Raw genomic sequence first — 19,443 nt, 5'->3', positions numbered from 1 at the left:
TCTCCGAAATTGAAACCATATACGCAATGTATGTTTAACTATCGGGTTGTCGATTCGTTTTGGCAATTTAGAAAGAGCAAAAGGGAGAGAAGTCCCTAAAATAGAACCCAAAGCATAAGCTGATACCGATTTAGTTTCTAAACTCACCCAACAAGGGCCAAAAGATCCACCCCCATCTTTCAACCAGCATAACAAATATCTAATATTAGCTGCCCAATAGTAAAATCTGAAATTAGGTAATGCTAACCCGCCTTCCTTTTTTGTCTTCTGTAAATATGTTTTACCTAACCTGGGATTTTTATACTGCCATATATATGAAGAAATTTTAGAGTCAACATTAGTAAAAAAAGATTTCGGGATAAAAATTGGTATCGCTTGAAAAATATATAAAAACTTAGGTAAAATAACCATCTTAATAGCATTAATCCTGCCTATTAGAGATAGAGACAAAGGTGACCACCTAGTAAACAAACCTTTAATCTGATCAATTAAGGGTAAAAAATTAAATCCAAACAAATCTTTATGGTTCTTTGTGATTTTGATCCCTAAATAAGTAAAAGAGTCATTAACTAATTTAAAGGGTAAATTTCCATAAATTGGGACCCGTTTATTTAATGGAAACAATTCACTTTTATTAAGATTTAACTTATACCCAGAAAACTCACTAAATTGAGCCAATAATGATAAAACTACTGGAATGGATTTCTCCGGGTTAGAAATGAATAGTAATAAATCATCTGCATACAAAAATAACTTATGAATATCTGTCCCACGATTAATACCCAAAATATCCTGTGATTGTCTGATGGCAATTGCCAAAGGTTCTAAGGCAATGTTAAATAGTAATGGACTAAGAGGACATCCCTGTCTAGTGCCCCGAAATAGGCGAAAAAAGGGAGATCTTTGATTATTGGTAACCACTGAGGCTACTGGAGTATGATAAATCAATTTAATCCATGATATAAATATCGGACTAAAATTAAACTTCTCCAACACATTAAATAAATAAGGCCATTCAACTCTGTCAAATGCTTTCTCCGCATCTAATGAAATCACGCATTCTGAAGTATCATGTGAGGGAGTATAAACAATATTCAACAATCTCCTAATGTTAAAAAAAGAATAACGATTTTTAATAAAGCCAGTTTGATCATCTGAAATAATTTTGGGTAATACCTTCTCCAATCTAGATGCCAGTAACTTAGAAAAAATCTTGGAGTCTACATTCAATAAAGATATAGGTCTATAAGAAGCACAATTAGCAGGGTCTTTATCTTTCTTCAATATTAGAGAAATGGAAGCTCTATAAAAAGATTGTGGCAAATTCCCTAATCTAATGGCCTCCTCAAAAACCTTACCTAACCAAGGGGAAAGAGTAGCGGAAAAAAATTTAAAAAATTCAACTGTATAACCATCTGGACCCGGTGCTTTCCCAGAATTCATTGAGGAAATAGCCCCTTTAATTTCTACATCCGTAATAGGAGTATCCAATATCAAAAGATCATCAGATGATAACCTTGGAAAATTTAATTTCCCCAGAAAATCAGACATGGTATTATAATCTTGAGGAAATTCAGATTGATACAGGGAGGTATAGAAATCTTGAAATGCCTTATTTATCTCATCATGATTAACTGTCAGATTCCCATTCTGCTGACCAATCTTAGTGATTTGACGTTTAACCAGAGCATTCTTCAATTGACTAGCTAACAGTTTACCAGATTTATCACTATGTATATAAAAATCAGATTTAGTTTTCATTAATTGATTTTCAATCGAGGATGTAAGTAATAAACTATGTTCCATTTGAAGTTCAACCCTTTGTTTGTAAAGCATTCTCATCCAAGTTCCATTCTTCCACCCCCCCAGCCAGTTTATACAAAATTCTGCCGCATGCTTCCTGACCTACACCATCTCCAATGGATTTATCACCACTGTGCTCACTGACCTACACTGGCATTGTGTAACTTGAATCCTACATTTTAAAATCACCACCTTTGTCACTTTCTTTCCATGATGGTTATATTCACTAATCATACATGTATGTCTCAGTTGTTTCCATTAGCTTCAAAGAGGTTATTATCATCAGGAAACACAACCAATGGGCATTACAGCTATAATGAACTCAAGAAATAAATGATCAATGTACCCACCAAAAATAAAGGAAGCCTTTAAGTTCGGAAATGTTTTTTAAGAGTGAGAATGAATTATGTTAATAAGCTGTTTGCCATATTTTCTGTATAGCGAGGTCATTAAAATTATAACATGGACATTAAAAGATAAACATTGAAGGGAGTTCAACCACAACTCGTTTCTAAAATACTTCAGCCAATCAAGAAACAAGACTAGAGCACTTTCTAAACCTTTAAGAAAATAGATGACAACCGAATTGATAGTATGCAAAATGGAATAAAACCATTGAGTTTAATTCCAAAACATTCATGAATTATTTAAAGCATTTTCAAAAGTCCACTAGAACTGCATAAAACATAAAATAGAATTGCTGCCATACCTATATGTAATGTCTACTTTTGTTCTGGACAACTGCAAACTTACCAGCTGAACTTCACCGAATGCACCACGTCCTATCACCTTTACGACCTCATAGTCCTCCACTTTCATTTGCATTTCTCGAACCTTACCCATTACTTTGTCATCTGGTTGGTTGATAGGAAATGGGAAAAGTAAAAATTTGCTTTTTATTTGGAGTTAATCTTGCCAAGTCCAACATTTTAACAGCTGTATGTGTTAAATCATTTGGTACAACATAATGACACAATTATTAACAGTTCAAATGATGTGCAGCAGTGATACAACCGCTGGAATTATCCCTAAAATAATGCTTCTTAATCGATTACAAACCTGTAAGACTTCCTTCACAGAGCCTCACTATATTATTTCAACTCTTTCCATGGAGGGGATATTGAAAACAAAACGGTACAGGTTTAAGATCAGAGGCAAGAGATTTAGAAGGATCACTGGGGATACCTTCACACAAAAAGGTGGTGTATGTTCGGAATGAGCTACCAGAAATAGTGGTTGAGGCAGTCACATCAGCAACATTTAAAAACAATTGAGATAAATACATTGATAGAAGAGGTTCAGATAACTGGGCCAACACAAACTGATGGGATTAACTCATTGGGCAACACAGTTCAACAATTGGTTCAAAGGACCTATTTCCACTGTGCATGATTTATGACAGTCACTTCAGTAGAAATTTATGGTAATCAAATCTCCTGTCTTTCTTTGTAGCTTATCCACTCATTCTGTGTTAACTTTATACCTGATACCAAGAGGACAATATTTCTTTGGGATATCGAGATGCAGTAAATGTTAGCCCCTAAGTAAGCCTAATTAAAGAATATCCATCTGCTACCAAAATCCTATTTTATTGAATACACTTAGCTCAGTACCAAGTAATCTCTTGCTTCCCAGTGCTATAACAAAAATATCTCCATTTAAGTCACTTTGTGTCCACTCATGTTTATGTACAATTATTAAAGTGATGCTCTTTTTTCATTTTTAGCTGAATATTTATATTTTTCAAAAGCCATTATAATTCAAGCTGAACATAACAGATTCATCGGATTAGTAAAGAGGCAAAACCAATTTCTAAGATATGCAAAAGAAAATCAACTTACACCTATTGAGAAAATTTTCAATGTTTTTGTTCTTCCTGAGAGCAGGGAAGTCCAAATCCTGAACCAGAGCATTTAGCCCATCCTGAAAATAAAATGAGATGTGTTAGTTAGGCTATATGGGCAAATGAGAAACACCAAAAAGAAATCAGCTAAGTATACATTTCCATGACAGAGGGCAATTCTACTAACAAGAACTCCCACTTTTCAGACACAAAAGCAGTTGCAGATGAAGACCTGACGATGTTACAAATCAGTTCCACTGGCCCATATTCTTCAAACCCATTCTGGGCATTTTATTTGAATCATAACATCACCAAATTTTTCCCCAAATTATGAAAACCAATCCTCAAATTCAATTTGCATTTTTTGAGTTTGAGGTTCCTAAAGTATTTTTTATTCAAACTGTTGCAATTTAGAATTAGACTACTTGATGTTAAATTATGAATAATTACTAACAGAAATTACAGAAATATGTATAACCAATTCTGATGATATTTGTACTAACACCTGAAATATAGGCCTATTGGAAGGGTAGCAACACAACAAAAACAAAGGACACTGTATACATTGATCACAAAATACAGATCAAAAACATCAACTAATTAACTTTAGAAATTTGTACTTCTGTTATACGTACTGTCAAATTAGTCATACTACGTGTTCTCAACCATATTCCAATGTTCAAATTACCTGGTTATCAGTAAAGCATTATAGATCAGGATATATCCACATCTGTAGATCTGTTTTGAGTTGGTTCATTATGGGGGAGTAGGAATCAACTCCTTTTTGATGATGGATGAGAGGGTAGTAAGAAGAGTGTAAGTAAAAGGGAAATGGAAAAGGGGATTGATTCATCACCATGGTAGGTCAAATTTCCAAGAACTGTTTCTTCTTGCTAACAAGTATGTTAAGTGCAAATATGCTCAAGCCTGTGTTATGAAAGAACACAATTGGACACTTCTCGGACAAGAATAGGAGGTGACCGGTGCTAAATGAAACACAGTCAAGAGTTTAAGAGAAGGTAAGGAATAATGTTTGCAGATGATGCAGCTGTGGAGACCAAGTCTTTATGTATATTTAAGACGGAGGTTAACAGATTCTTGACTAGTCAAGGCATGAAGGGATACAGGGAGAACTGAGGGGATTGGGTCTGAGACGAAAATTGGATCAGCCATAATAAAATGCCAGAGCAGACTCGATGGGCCTAATGTCTTAATTCTGTTCCTATAACTTACAGCCCTAAGGTCATACATCAAATGACTGTTTTCACACAGCATGTAACTGTTTCAATGTGTTTCATTTTTGCTTCAAGTCCATCAATTCCTTATCAGACTCCTTATTATTGATTCCTTATTAGACTCACAACACTGTGCCCATAGTGACTCTGTTAAATGTTTTTGAGGGTTTCAGCATGACAAGTTGTTACATGTTTTTAAAATCCCAAATAATCTCCTAGCTGATTGTAACTCCATAACCACTATAGTTATTTCCTGGAATAATACGCAGAATATTTTGTTGGAGCATTAGACATTCATATTCCATAACCAAACATGAGTCATCTTGTAGACATTTAAATTTTGGTTTTGGGGAGCAGCTGAATTTAATTAGGGATTACAGGGTTTGACAATTGAGCATTTTCAAGAGCGAGGTATGACCACTCATCATCAGAATGATAGCAAGGTCCAACTTACTGCTCTAAGTTGTAAAAAAGCGATTGCATTAACGGAAAAATGACAGACTAAAACATAATACACAGCTTGGATGTTTATCCAGTTTTAGGTGCCACTGTAATTGTTTGATGTGTTGTACATAACCACAATGTCAAACAAACTTAATATTTTCTTTAAGGCATCAAATCTCTGAATCAGTTCAAGTTAAATATCTGGGTTAGCCAGTGTTAACTGATCCTTGCCAGGCAGGCAATAAAGAAATTATTACCCAGAGATAAGGAGAAAACAAAACAAAGCTCACCTGGCCCTGCAACACCACCTCTTTAGTAAAGAAAGCACAATAGCGTCGCCACTTCCTGATACAAGCAAGACTCTCCTCCTCCCCAGCCCCCTCCTCATTCTAACCAATTTTTACAAGAGCACCACTGAAAGTATCCTGGCCAGCTGCATCATTTTCTGTTACTGGACTTCAGGAATTAGACAATAGGAGCAGAAGTAGACTATTCGGCCCTTCGAGCCTGCACCACCATTCTGAGGTCATGGCAAGCTTTGTATTTTTATATTCCTGGCAAGCTTACATTCGTACCTCATTTTGTCTCCCCGTATTGCCTTTTTAGTCAAGTTCTGTTGTTCCTTAAAAATTTCCCAATCATCTGTCCTCCCACTCACCTTAGCTCTGTCATATTTCCTTTTTTTTAATGCTATACAATCTATGCTATGCTATGACTTCCTTTGTCAACCACTGTGGCCCCTTTTCCCCCTTTGAATCCTTCCTTCTCCGGGGGATGAACTGATTTTGCACTTTGTGCATTATTCCTAAGAATGTCTGCCATTGCTGTTCCACTGTTTTTTCTGCTAGGATATCCGTCCAGTTAACTTTGGCCAGCTACTCCCTCATGGCTCCATAGTTTCCCCGTTCAACTGCAACACTGACACCTCCGATCTGCCTTTATCCTTCTTAAACTGCAGATAAAAACTTAACATGTTCTGGTCATGCAAGGCCATGCATGGTCATGGAATTGCAAGGCATCTGACCGCAAGTCCCTACAAAGGACTGTGAGGGCTGCTGAGAGGATCATCGGGGTCATTCTTCCACCTTTCAGAGATATTTATCAGGAGTGCTATGCATGCAGGGCTCTTAGCTTGGTCAATGATCCCAACCATCTGTCCAATCTCTTTGACCCCCAACCTTCAAGCAGGAGGTAACATTGCGTTTGGAGAAGGACTGCTAGAACGAAAAACAGCTTCGTCCCTGTGCCGTTAGACTACTGAACTCCTTACAACCACTTAGTTCTCATCACATGAAGCACCAGTTATGTCATACTGTTTAATTTTTAAACTTGTGTTATAAGTGCACTTTATTAGCTGCTAATTTACTTGCAGTAATATTACATAATGTGTTGCGCGTGAGTTATATGTGATGCGAAGTGCATCTTGGGCTGGAGGAACATTATTTTGTTTGGTAGCATATCAATGCACATCTGAGTAATAATAATAATAATAATAATAAATAAATTGTTGATCCCAAGTGGGAAATTATTTCATTACAACAGCAATATTTAAAAATACACTTAGCAATAACAATAAATAATAATACATATAATTTTAACAAATAAAGTACAAAATAATAATATACACAATAATTTATCAATGTACAAAAAAAACAGACTATTGCACTATGATGTACAATAAACTAAAAATTTAGCTTGAACAAATCGTTTTCTGGTCTGCTCCTATTCATAACTTAAAATGGTGCATCTGTTAATACTGAATACTAATTAGTAAATGGAGACTATTGACGTTAAAACATCATAATAATCCTTAAACTCAAGTACTGTGGAACCATGATGCTTACTTACACAGTGCCTACAAAAGTATTCACCCCCTTGGAAGTTAGCCCTGGTTGGCTGTGAATTAATTCAAATTCTTAAAAATGCGATTTCATGTCCTTTTATGCCAACAGAAAACAGTATGGTATGCCAGTCATCCTATTAATTGTGTCAATCTGTCATGCAACTTATAAGACAAAGAATGCAGAGCTGGCTAGATTTTAATCACTATTCTACCTGTGCAACAGATAATAAAAACAGTTTATACAGGCAGTCTCCAGGCTACGAACGAGTTCCGTTCCTGAGTGTCTTCAAGTTAGATTTGTACACAAGTCGGAACAGGAGCATCCGGTATCATTTAGCGTCAGTCAAACTTTGTCTTAGTATATAGTATATACTTGATCTTTCCATGCTTATAAAACACTTAAGAAATGTATGTATTTCAATAATTAAATCAGTGCGTTGCTTAGTAATAACTGTAGCTTTCATCGGGGCAGGGCCTTTTACATGCTCCATTATTCTCACTTTATCTGTTATCCTTTAAAATTGTTCCGATCATTGACCGACTGTAGCTTAACACTTTTCCAATGACCAATGGCATTTGATCTCTTTCCAATTGCTTTATTATTTCCACTTTATTTTCAATGGTGATTGTTTTCCATCAATGGAATAGAAACACTGCGAATTCAGCAGCAGCGGCGGGCGGCGGATCCTGACCTTAGCTCCCCCAGGTCTTAAAGTCCACCTGCACGGAAACGACTTAAAATGGCTGACGGTATCGTGATCCGACTTAAAATGGCAAACAGTGTTCTCCTTCCTCTGTTCATAAGCACGAGCTGTTCGTAAGTTGGACGTTCATAACTTGGGGACTGCCTGTACTAACCAAAAGACCCAAAAAAATTACATCCGACTGAATATTCAGCTCCTTCTTCAATCTAAGTCAATAGTCCTTGGTGGTCCCAGGAATTTTGATTCCTATACATTTATCATAAACACATCTGCATTATTTCAGTGGAACTAATAAAAACTTAAGCAGCTCTCTGTATTCTGAAATCAAATTTTAAGTCTACATCTCAAGCAGCGGCAAACAACACTAAACCACCCCCCCCCCAGGAATAATTAAGTGTCCAAAGATCTATAAACACTTTCAGCTAAAACATACTAAAGATATAGATGTTTGGAGAAGTCTTTTATTCTGATTCATATTCTAAAAAGTTAAATCTTGCAACTGTATTGTTTTCCATTCGATAGATAGATAAAATAACTTTATTTTCTACCACTGTCAATGTACATAAATGTAGTTTTGATCAATTATCATAGTTTTAATGTAGAACAAGTTCTCGAATAGTAATACAATGAAATTAAATACAGAGAACTTGAGAATTTGTTTTTCTGTCTTGGGAGTCTAAAAATACAGAAAGCATGAGCTTAAAATCTTAAAATCACAGTTGAAATTTCCAAATGGATCATAAAGGTGTTACATTAGTTTAATTTCCCCTCTCACCCACCTGGCAAATTACAGGCAGTCCCTGGGTTACGTACCAGTTCCGTTCCTGAGTCCGTCTTTAAGTCGGATTTGTACGTAAGTCGGAACAAGTACATCCGGTATTATTTAGCGTCAGTTAGTCAAACGTTTGTCTTAGTAAATATAGTATATATTTTACCTCTCTATGCATATAAAACACAAGAAACATATGTATTCCAACAATTAAACCACTGCGTTGCTTAGAAATAATTGTAGCTTTCATCAGGGCAGGGCCTTTCACATGCTCCATTATTCTCACTTTATCCATTACCCTTTAAAATTGTTCTCATCGTTGACCCACTGTAGCCTAACGATTTTCCAATGACCGATGGCATTTCACCTCTTTCCACATGCTTTATTATTTCCACTTTATTTTCAATCGCGATCGCTTCCAGTCAATGGAACAGAAACACTGCGGGCGGCGGGTCCTGAGCTCCGCCGGCTCCCGAGGTCCGCTGGGTCCTAAGGACCACCGCACTGAGACAGGCTAAATGGGACAAGTGGGGCTCTGGCTGGGTTTGGGTATTTGACCCTCCACAATATTCCGCGTGGGAATTTAAACTGAAGTTGGCAATGTTTTTTTTAAACGAGGTCGAGTTGCGAGCTCAACATCAACCTGGCATGGGAGCAGTCTGTCACTGGATCGAACTCAGGAAACTCTGTTCTCGAGCCTGGCGCTGATCTCACTGCACCACCAGCCGACTGGAACGGGGGTGGGGGGGGGGGGGGTTAGTGAATCTTACTAAGAAAAATTTAAGCCAAATACAAAGTTAAACACTCAACGCAGTGTCAATGGCAACGACTTAAAATGGCGGATGGAATCACGATCCAACTTAAAATGGCGGACGGTGTCACGATTTGACTTAAAATGGTGGACAGTGTTCTCCTTCCTCGGATCGTAAGAATGAGTTGTCCGTAAGTTGGACATTCGTAACTCAGAAAATACCTGTATTTGATTTCCTAAAATATCAATAGTATTTGTCTGAAATTTGAAACTAATCTATTTGTATTATAACATATTTATCACTGCTGTTCAACAATTATAGGAATATAATAGTATCATTTAAAGTCAGGCTAAGAAAATGGTGCCAATTAAACCAAATTAAACTATTCAGAGAAACGGGGAAGCACTCTCCCACATAACGGGCAGGGGAAAACCTCCAAGAGGCTGTGGCTGCAATATCAATCAAATGTTTCAAGACTGAGACTGATAAATATTTGTCAGACTCTCTCATTCTTTGACATTTTAATGGTAAATGAGTGAGGTATTCAAATGGATGAACAGCCTCCATGAGCTAAATGGTCCACCACTCTTTTTGTGGTATCCCCCCTCTTCAAATGGGTCTTGAAATAGCATCCTGAGCAGCTGCACCACTGCTGGTTCGGGAATTGCACCATCTCGGATCGCAAGACCCTGCAGCGGATAGTGAGGTCAGCTGAGAAGATCATCGGGGTCTCTCTTCCCTCTATTATAGACATTTGCACCACACGCTGCACCCGCAAAGCTAACAGCATTGTGAAGGACCTCACGCACCCCTCACACAAACTCTTCTGCCTCCTGCCATCTGGGAAAAGGTACTGAAGCATTCGGGCTCTCACAACCGGACTGTGCAACAGTTTCTTCCCCCAAGCCATCAGACTCCTCAATACAGAGTCCAGACTGACATATACATCATTTATTATTATATTGCAATTTGTCCTCTACTATGCCTATTGTCTTGCTTATTAATTATTGTACTGCCCTGCACTGTTTTGTACACTTTATGTAGTCTTGTGCAGGTACGCAGTCTAGTGCCGTTTTTATAGTCGAAATGACAATAAACTTAACTTGACTTGACTCTTTCCTTAAAGCTAATGCATCACCCAGCTAACACAATGAACATTTTAAAAGAATTCCTGGGATGTGGGTAATAGCACATGCACATTCTTAATATCAAATCTACCCAATGTTGGTAGATCCTCTCCTTCAGAATCCCTTCCAGCAACATATCCACCACTGGTTTGCACTTGCTACCCTTTTTAAACAATGGCATACATTAGCCACTCTTCAGTCCTCCAGAACCTATCCCCATCTGATGTAATGTGCCTGTGATGATGCAACAATTAAGTGTTTCATTGCAGCTATGCATATATGTAATTATGCATTTTAAACAAAATGTTATTGACAACAAAAAATTATTGACAAGAATAAACCATTCCATGCCTTTCTGTTCTTTACACACATTGTCAATGTTTTCCATATTGTTCTGGCACTGCTGCCACTCAAGCATAATACAATAAGATCAACTTTGACTTGATTGATTTTCTCTTTCTTGAACTACTGCTGTTGGGATGGATGTTGATGCTAGCACAATACTGTTGAAGTAGCCATTTTCATCAGAACTACACAACAAGTAATGAACAGCATTCTTTATCAAATTCACTAGGCTGATACATTAACATATGCAACACCTCAGTTAACATTTCAGATCAATGACTTATCACTCTGATTTCCAGAACTATTTCATATTACCAGTAATTGCAAGCCTCTTGCTTTTCAATTGTAAAATACTTGAACTTAATGCTATTAACATCCTTAAATTAAAAATGACCCTCTAGTGAAAATGAATTCAATATAATTTGGTTTTACTACAGTATTGTTTAAAAAATACTGAAAATGAAAGGATGGGTTAATAAGTTTGCTGATGACGCAAAGGTTGGAGGTGTTGTGGATAGTGTGGAGGGCTGTCAGAGGTTACAGCGGGACGTTGATAGGATGCAAAACTGGGCTGAGAAGTGGCAGATGGAGTTCAACCCAGATAAATGTGAAGTGGTTCATTTTGGTAGGTCAAATATGATGCCAGAATATAGTATTAATGGTAAGACTCCTGGCAATGTGGAGGATCAGAGGGATCTTGGGGTCCAAGTCCATAGGACTCTCAAAGCAGCTGTGCAGGTTGACTCTGTGATTAAGAAGGTGTACGGTGTATTGGCCTTCATCAATCGTGGAATTGAATTTAGGAGCCGAGAGGTAATGTTGCAGCTATATAGGACCCTAGTCAGACCCCACTTGGTGAACTGTGCTCATTTCTAGTCGCCTCACTACAGGAAGGACGTGGAAGCCATTGAAAGGGTGCAGAGGACATTTACAAGGATGCTGCCTGGATTGGGGAGCATGCCTTATGAAAATAGGTTGAGTGAACTCGGCCTTTTCTCCTTGGAACGAAGGGGGATGAGAGGTGACCTGATAGAGGTGTACAGGATCATGAGGCATTGATCACGTGGATAGTCAGAGGCTTTTTCCCCAGGGCTGAAATGGTTGCCACAAGAGGATACAAGTTTCAAGTGCTGGGGAGTAGGTACTGTTACGCCTGTACTCTCCCCCCCACCCCTCCTTTTTGAGAATTGCAAGATCACTATTAAGTCAGGTCAGGAGACCCAGGAAATGAGAGAAAGACATGCAGAATCCATGAAGAGTCCTGGCCTCCGAAAGGCGGAACCACTGATAACGGCTATTGTCTCTTGGAGACGGAATTGTGTATTGAGCTATTCATCGATGCCCTCAAGCAATCAGGCAACGTGGGCTGGTTGGGGGATGGCATCCTCCCCAACCTGATTGACATCTGAGACCCCGTGAGTGGGGATAAAAGAGAGTCTGTGGGAACAGCCCCTCAGACGCACCAGAAGAAATGCTAGAACTCCAGTAACAGCGTAATAGCGAAAGCCGGTGGAAAAGCCCACGTGAGTCCTTTTCCATTTGCCTCGGAATTGGTGGGTCTTGCCATGGAAGAATGGCTTTAGCTAACAACAAAAGGGGAAATCAGCCCCCAACAACTCTCGAAGGATTGACATCATAAAAGGAATGGGCAAGTTAAACATCCTTCTTTCTCTCCAACCAAAAGCTGCAGCTTGAATGAACTTGAGTGACTTTTATTTTTCCATCGGACAATACATTATCCCCTAGACAACAACAGAGCTATTTCTTATTGATTATTATTATACCCGTGCTTTTAGATTTAGTATTGACGACGTATATTATCCGTATGTTTGCATTGATATTATTTTTGTGTATTTTTATCAATAAATACTGTTAAAAATAGTACCATCAGACTTCAACGGACCTCTCTATCTTTGCTGGTAAGTGACCCAGTTATGGGGTACGTAACAGTACAGAGGAGATATCAGGGGTAAGTTTTTTTACTCAAGAGTTGTGAGTGCGTGGAATGGGCTGCGGCAATGGTGGTGGAGGCGGATACGATTGGGACTTTTAAGAGACTTTTAGATAGGTACATGTAGCTTAGTAAAATAGAGGGCTATAGGTAAGCCTAGTAATTTCTAAAGCAGGGACATATTCGGCACAGCATTGTGGGCCGAAGGGCCTGTATTGCGCTGTAGGTTTTCTATGCTTCTATGTTTCTATTAAAGCAAAAACTGTAGACACTCAGCATTTGAAACAAAAGAGAAAACAGTGAGAACAGGCGAAGAGGTTAAACAACATCTGTGGAAATAGACCAAGTTAGAATTTCGTGTCAACAGTTCTTGATCAGAACTGAGAAAGAGTGAAAACAATTTTAAATTTCAGAGAGATGTATGGTTAAGACAAAGGATAATGCTCTCACAATGTCCCCACACTTTATTCTACTATCCATTCTCCATTCTCAAACTTGAAATTTACCAGCTTTCTCCATTTCCCCATTCTGATTAAGTGACTTCATCCTGAACTGTCAATTAACTTCTTGTTGCCTTAAGTGTTGAGTAAGGCCAGTATTTTCTCTGCTTAAAAATTAAGGAATAAGTAATAAAGTTATCCACTCACAACCAAAATAAATTGGGGGGGGGGGGGTGGAATGTATCTGCATTTGATCTCTTCAATTGCTCTCTACTCTTGATTCAATACTCTCCCATCTTTCCACCTCACCTCTGAAATGTTCCTTGTCATTTTTAAATTGCCCCTCAACACTGCCAACTCACCAATCTAAATTTTTGAAAATGCCATCATAGTTAACTTCAGCACATTACTTGCCAACTATTTCCACTGTTGTTTCCTTTACTTCTGTCTGCATGCATTCTTGTGACCAGAACTCAAATACCCAAGACACTATCATTAGGTTTCTCACTCACTATGAGTATCATGGCTAGTCTTGATGACGGCGCCCCCAATTAAATTCATTACCTTTGCTCTTTAATTATCTTTCATTATCTTTAATTCCAAGTTTTTAGACTTGATGCACGACAATTATTCATCAACTGATCTAGTGACCTCAGTTCAAATACACTGGATTCCGGTTAACTGGGACACATTGGGACCAGTACAATTTGGCCCAATTAAGTGGCTGCCCCAATTAGCTGAAGTTTTGTGGAAATAGTTTAAAAAGGTATCAAAAAAGACAAATTATCATTTAACTGAGTAAATTGGGATTTAAATGAAATACAGAACAAATTAGAAACTACCAATAAATATGATAAATATCTGCATTAGCTCCTAATATCCAAGATGGCACCGTAATAGTGGCAGCTTGTCACAGTAGCTCCTGTGTTTTTACAGTTTTTCATATTCTTTTGTTATTTTTATGCTCTCTTGTATATCATTCTGGATTATTGTGTGCCTGGACCATTTGTGATGGCTACATTGTGTTTGGAGCAAAGCTTCTGTTTATTCCAGAGACCAGCTGATTGAGCTATGCAAAGTGACACTATTACCCAGAGGTAGTCCAAGATCCTGCAGGAGCTTAGGAGAGGATGCCAAGGCTGCAAGGCCGTAGCCAAGGTTAAGGCTGAGGAGGAAATATAAACCTCTATCCCCACAATTATCATGGGAAATGTGGGGTCCTTGGAAAATAAGATGGATGAGCTTGGTGCACTGATTAAGAGCCAGAAAGAATACCGGAAATGCAGTGTTTTGCACTTAACTGAGACTTGGCTACATGTGCATTTTCTGGTGCTACCATACCCCGCTTCAAGACCATCCGAGCAGATGGGGAAGTTACACTAAGAAGGTAGGAGGGACTGCAGTGTTTGTAAATGACAGGTTGTGTAATCCCAGACATGTTACTGTAAAAGAACATTTATGTAGCTGGACATTGAGCTGTTAGCCTTTGAGATATGACAATATTATCTGCCTTGGGAATTCTCAGCTGCAGTTTTAGCTGTTGTTTACATTCAACCATCAGCTGATGCAAACATAGCATGCGATGCTATTCTTTCAACGGTTCTTGGAATACAAACTCAATATCCTGAATGCTTTTGTGGTTGTTACTGAGGATTCTAATCCTCTTTCTGAGGCAACAAGACCAACTCAAGGTCTGGACTTGAGTACTGAGGTGAGTGCAGAGTGAATTGAGGGTAAAGCTAAGGGAGTATAAAGAATCCTACAAGAGGTAGCTGGATACAAGCTCCAGTAGAATAGCAAAAGGGACGTGAGGTCAAGCATGAATTAGATCACTGGCTTCAAGGTTAAGGAAAGGAAGATTGAGGGCTGCCTCAATGAATTGAACTTGTTTTTCAACAGATTCAGCATGGGTCCTCCTGCTGTCCTCTCCCTCACTTGCTCAAACTACATACCCTCCTTGCGTTGCAGCCTTCTCCTTCCATCCCTCCCTCCCCTCTGGTGAGTGGTTGTGTTCCAAACTTCTCAACTTTGGAGTATCCCGCCTCCATGGGGATGACCACCCTCCCCCACCTGACTGTGACTACAGATCAAGTTAAGAGACAGCTAGAGAGGCTACATCACGGCAAGGCTGCTGGACCAGAAGGTATCAGCCCCAGGATACTGAAGGCCTATGCAACCAGATGTCTGGTATTTTGCAGCACCTTTACAATCTGAGTCCGAGTCAGAGTCAGGAAAAGATACTGGTGCTATGGAAGACTTCCTGCTTGGTTCCTGTACTCAAGAAGGTGACTCCATTTGAAATTAATGACGACAGACCAATTGCCCTCACATCTCATTTGATGAAGATGCTGGAGTGCCTGGTCCTGACTTACCTTGGAAAGCAGATGAGATCTTCATTGGACTCTCTACAGTTTGCCTACTGACCTCATGTGGGAGTGGATGATGCCATCATCTACCCGTTGCAGAGAGCTCACTCCCACTTGGATGATGCTGGTGGCATTGTGAGAACCACAGTTTTTGATTTCTCTGATGCCTTCAATTCAATCCAGTCACTTCTTCTGAATGAGAAGCTGCAAAGGACAGGCATAGACAAATCCACTATCTCCTGGATTACTTACTACCTGACAGATAGACTCCACTTCGTACAAATGAGATACTGATGAGTGGCACTGGAGCATCACAAGGGACTGTCCTGTTTACGTTTCTGTTCACACTGTACACCTCAGATTTTCAGTGCAAATCTAAGTCTTGTCACATGTAGAATTTCTGTGATGACTCTCCAGTGGTTGGGAGATGAGCAAGAGTCGGAATACAGAGGACAGGTGCACAAGACTGTCAAGTGGTGTGGGAGGAATCACTTGCTCTTGAATGTGGCCAAAACCAGGGAGACAGTAATTGATTTCAAGAGGAAGGGGACTGTGATGAATCCTGTATACATTCTGGGAGAAGTTGCAGTGGTGGAGGAGTACAAGTGCTTGGGTGTTCACCTGAACAACAGACTTGACTGGAAAACCAACACAAAGGCCATTTACAAGAATAAGATGAGCAGACTATTTTCTAAGGAAGCTGAAATCCTTCTATGTGTGCAGCAGGATGTTAGAGATCTTTTACAAACACAGACTTCTTTGCAGCTTTGTGTTGGGGGATCAGCATCGGTACTGATAATGTAAAAAGACTAAGTAAACTCAGAAAGGCTGGATCCATCCTTGGCTACAACCTGGACGTTTTTGAGTTAGTGCTGGTGAAGAGGTCAGTAAACAAACTGTTAGCCATACGGACAATCAAGTACATCCTCTCCATGAACTACTGACTAAGCAGCGGGGCACCCATTTTAACAGGCTCATTCAACTCTGCTGTCATAAGGATAGTTACAGAAAATTTTTCCTACTAAAACAATAAGCATATACCACAGTTCATCTCTGTGCAACAGGAGAACACACACCATAGTACAAGAGTCTGTTTTATTATTTCCTAAGTTATTATTGCACATTTGCAAATTATGGTGTATAGAATTATTCTGTACTTTATTAGTTAATACAGTATTATTATATTTATTAGTATTGCTAAGTGTTCAGAAAAAGAAATACCATAAATATTTTGAAGTATTATTCCACAGAGCACAGTTAATTTGTTAAGTTGTAAATTAATTTTAAGTGCTTTAGAAATTGTAGAAAAAACTGACTTCCAAAACTGTTCCAGTATAGAACAAGACCAAAAGTGTAGCTGTCTCAGTTTTACATCAATCACAATAACTATCAACATTAGGAACTATCAACATCAATCTCTCCTTCGTCAAACAGTAACGATGTACAATTTTAAATTGAACCAATGAATGGCTAGCACAAATCGAGGAAGAGTTAACCAACAATAGACACCCCTTTAGTTTTACTTTGATAAGTAGAGTGAAATTGCAAACCATTCCACAATCCAAAAAATCTGCCTTGATCTCCGCCATGATATGCGTCCCTTGGGCAAAAATTGTATCAGGCTGGAATTGATTAATGATTTTAAAAGTCTTTTTTCATTTGATAGGATGATTCCAACCACTTACTTTCCAACTTATTACATGAATCCATTTAAATATTATACAATAATTTTATTCTACTTTACACATGCGCAGAGCACAAACCAATATGGGATGATCAAAAATGGCGGCGGTGAAGAATACAGCCACATAAAAAACACGCATGCTCTGGCACGACCCAATGGAAAAAAAAACCCTAACTCTAACTCTAGCCCCACCCCCCTCTCCCCACAGCTCAGAAAAAAACAAGTACCGTATGATAGAAAAGCAAAGTCTAGACTGCTCTGTCTGTCCAAAGAAAATTTTTAAAGGTTCTCTATCCCGCCCCTGGTATTTCTTTGTTTGACAAACATGTTATTGCATTTGTTACATTAATAGCTAGGAGGGCCATTCTGTTGAAGTGGAAGGATACGTCGGCTCCCACTCTGTCACAATGGTTCTCTTCAGTGATGTTATGTCTTAATTTGGAGAAAATTAGAAGTTGAACCTTTGAACCTATGTTCGATTTTGAGAAAAGATGTGGTTCATTTGCTCGTTACTACCATTTGAGTTCATTGATAGATGTTCTACGCGATCTAATTGTAAATTTTGGTATAATTTTTTTTTGCTGGCGGTTTGATGTTTATCTTTAGAAGCTTTTTGTATGACGCATGACTCTGGGGTTGAACACCTAATGGGTTCTTTTTTTCTCACCTTTTTCTTGCTTTAGTAGGGTTTTTTTTCTTTTTTTGTGTCACCATATTTTTCAATCCTTAATATTGTTTTTTTTTCCTCTTTTGAGACATTGTGTTACTTACTTCGATGTACTCTTGTATTTTGGATAATAATACTAATAAGATTTGAAAAGAAAAAAGAAAAAGTATTGTCAAGTGTTTTTTAAATGTTGCTGCTGAAACGAAATATTTCCCACTTAGGTTCAGTAGAGTACTTATTACTAGTAGTATAAATGGAAATAACACTTTGGCTCAAGGAACTTGTCATTTCCATTCTGGGGCAACTCACTCACCTTTGGCTATACTGGACACTCAGCTCTCACCTGTGGCTCCAACGAGCTATTCGTATGCAACAGTGGCCACATCCTAGGGCAGCCAGGGTCTTCATACCCTGGTGAAATAGGGACATGCCCAGTCCATCATAAATACAACCCTTCCAACACTGAACACACCTACACAGAGCACCGTTGGACGAAAACAATATCCATCATCCCCACCATGCACACCATACACACTTCTTGCTGTTGACATCAGGAAATTGGCACAGGATCCACACCACCAGGTTCAAGAAAACCCCTCAACCATCAGGTTCTTGAACTCCACTTGCCCCATCACTGAACTGTTCCCACAACCCATCGACTCAATTTCAATGACTTTTCATCTCAAGTTCTTGGTATTTATTGTTTATTTATTTATTTAGTTGGTTGCTTTTCTTTTTGTATTTGCATAGTCTGGTGTCTCTTGCACGTTGATGTTCATTGTTGGGGGTGAACTTTCATAGATTCTATTGTGTTTCTTGTATTCAACCATACATGAACACTGATCAGTATAGACAAATCAAACAAAATTCCTCCAGAACTAAAGTGCAAAACACAGTACCTACAGTCATACACAGCACAAGGCATGTATAAGAAAGCAGTAAAACATACAGTCACACTAAAAAAAATATTATACCCCAAGTCACTGAGTGACATGCTCTGTAAATTGATGGCACACAGGTGTTATTGGGAAGAACAACCAGTTCTTAGCTGTCCACAGAATAACGTATACACACAATCATCATTCCATCAATCAATCACTGAAGGCCATCCTCCAACCCAACAGGAACGCCATGCTACATCGCCAATGTACAAGGGAAATGGCTTTTCCACTTATAAAAAGTCTTCTGCACAGGGTTTCACTGTCATCTCCAGATACAATAGACAATCACCATCTACTGTGTTCTTTTGATGGACTATAAATGATCAAAATATTGATATTCCCTAATATTGATTGACACTTAATTAGTTCCAAGGGTTTAGATGGGGCAGAGTTTGTTAAGTGTGTCCAGGATGGATTCCTGTCACAGTATGTTGACAGGCCGACTAGGGGGAATGCCATACTAGATCTAGTATTAGGTCAGGGGTCGGCAACCCGTGGCTCCGGAGCCGCGTGCGCTTCTTTCATCTCT

At 38.7% G+C, this 19,443-nt stretch overlaps 1 protein-coding gene across 3 annotated transcripts in view; it reads right to left on the bottom strand.

Annotated features, from left to right (window-relative positions):
• rock2a (rho-associated, coiled-coil containing protein kinase 2a) overlaps window positions 1-19,443 on the bottom strand; it is a 209,748-nt gene that overhangs the window by 124,614 nt on the left and 65,691 nt on the right. For all 3 annotated transcript variants that reach the window (XM_059981881.1, XM_059981879.1, XM_059981882.1), the window contains exons 2-3: window positions 3,645-3,726; window positions 2,557-2,657 (exon numbers count right to left, since the gene is read on the bottom strand). In XM_059981881.1, the coding sequence (XP_059837864.1) occupies window positions 2,557-2,657; window positions 3,645-3,726 (183 nt within the window). The remainder of the gene's footprint in view (window positions 1-2,556; window positions 2,658-3,644; window positions 3,727-19,443) is intronic.

The sequence above is a fragment of the Hypanus sabinus genome, chromosome 10 (genome assembly GCF_030144855.1).
Source record: "Hypanus sabinus isolate sHypSab1 chromosome 10, sHypSab1.hap1, whole genome shotgun sequence".
Taxonomy (NCBI): Eukaryota; Metazoa; Chordata; class Chondrichthyes; order Myliobatiformes; family Dasyatidae; genus Hypanus; species Hypanus sabinus.
This window is presented reverse-complemented; position numbering and strand designations above follow the sequence as displayed.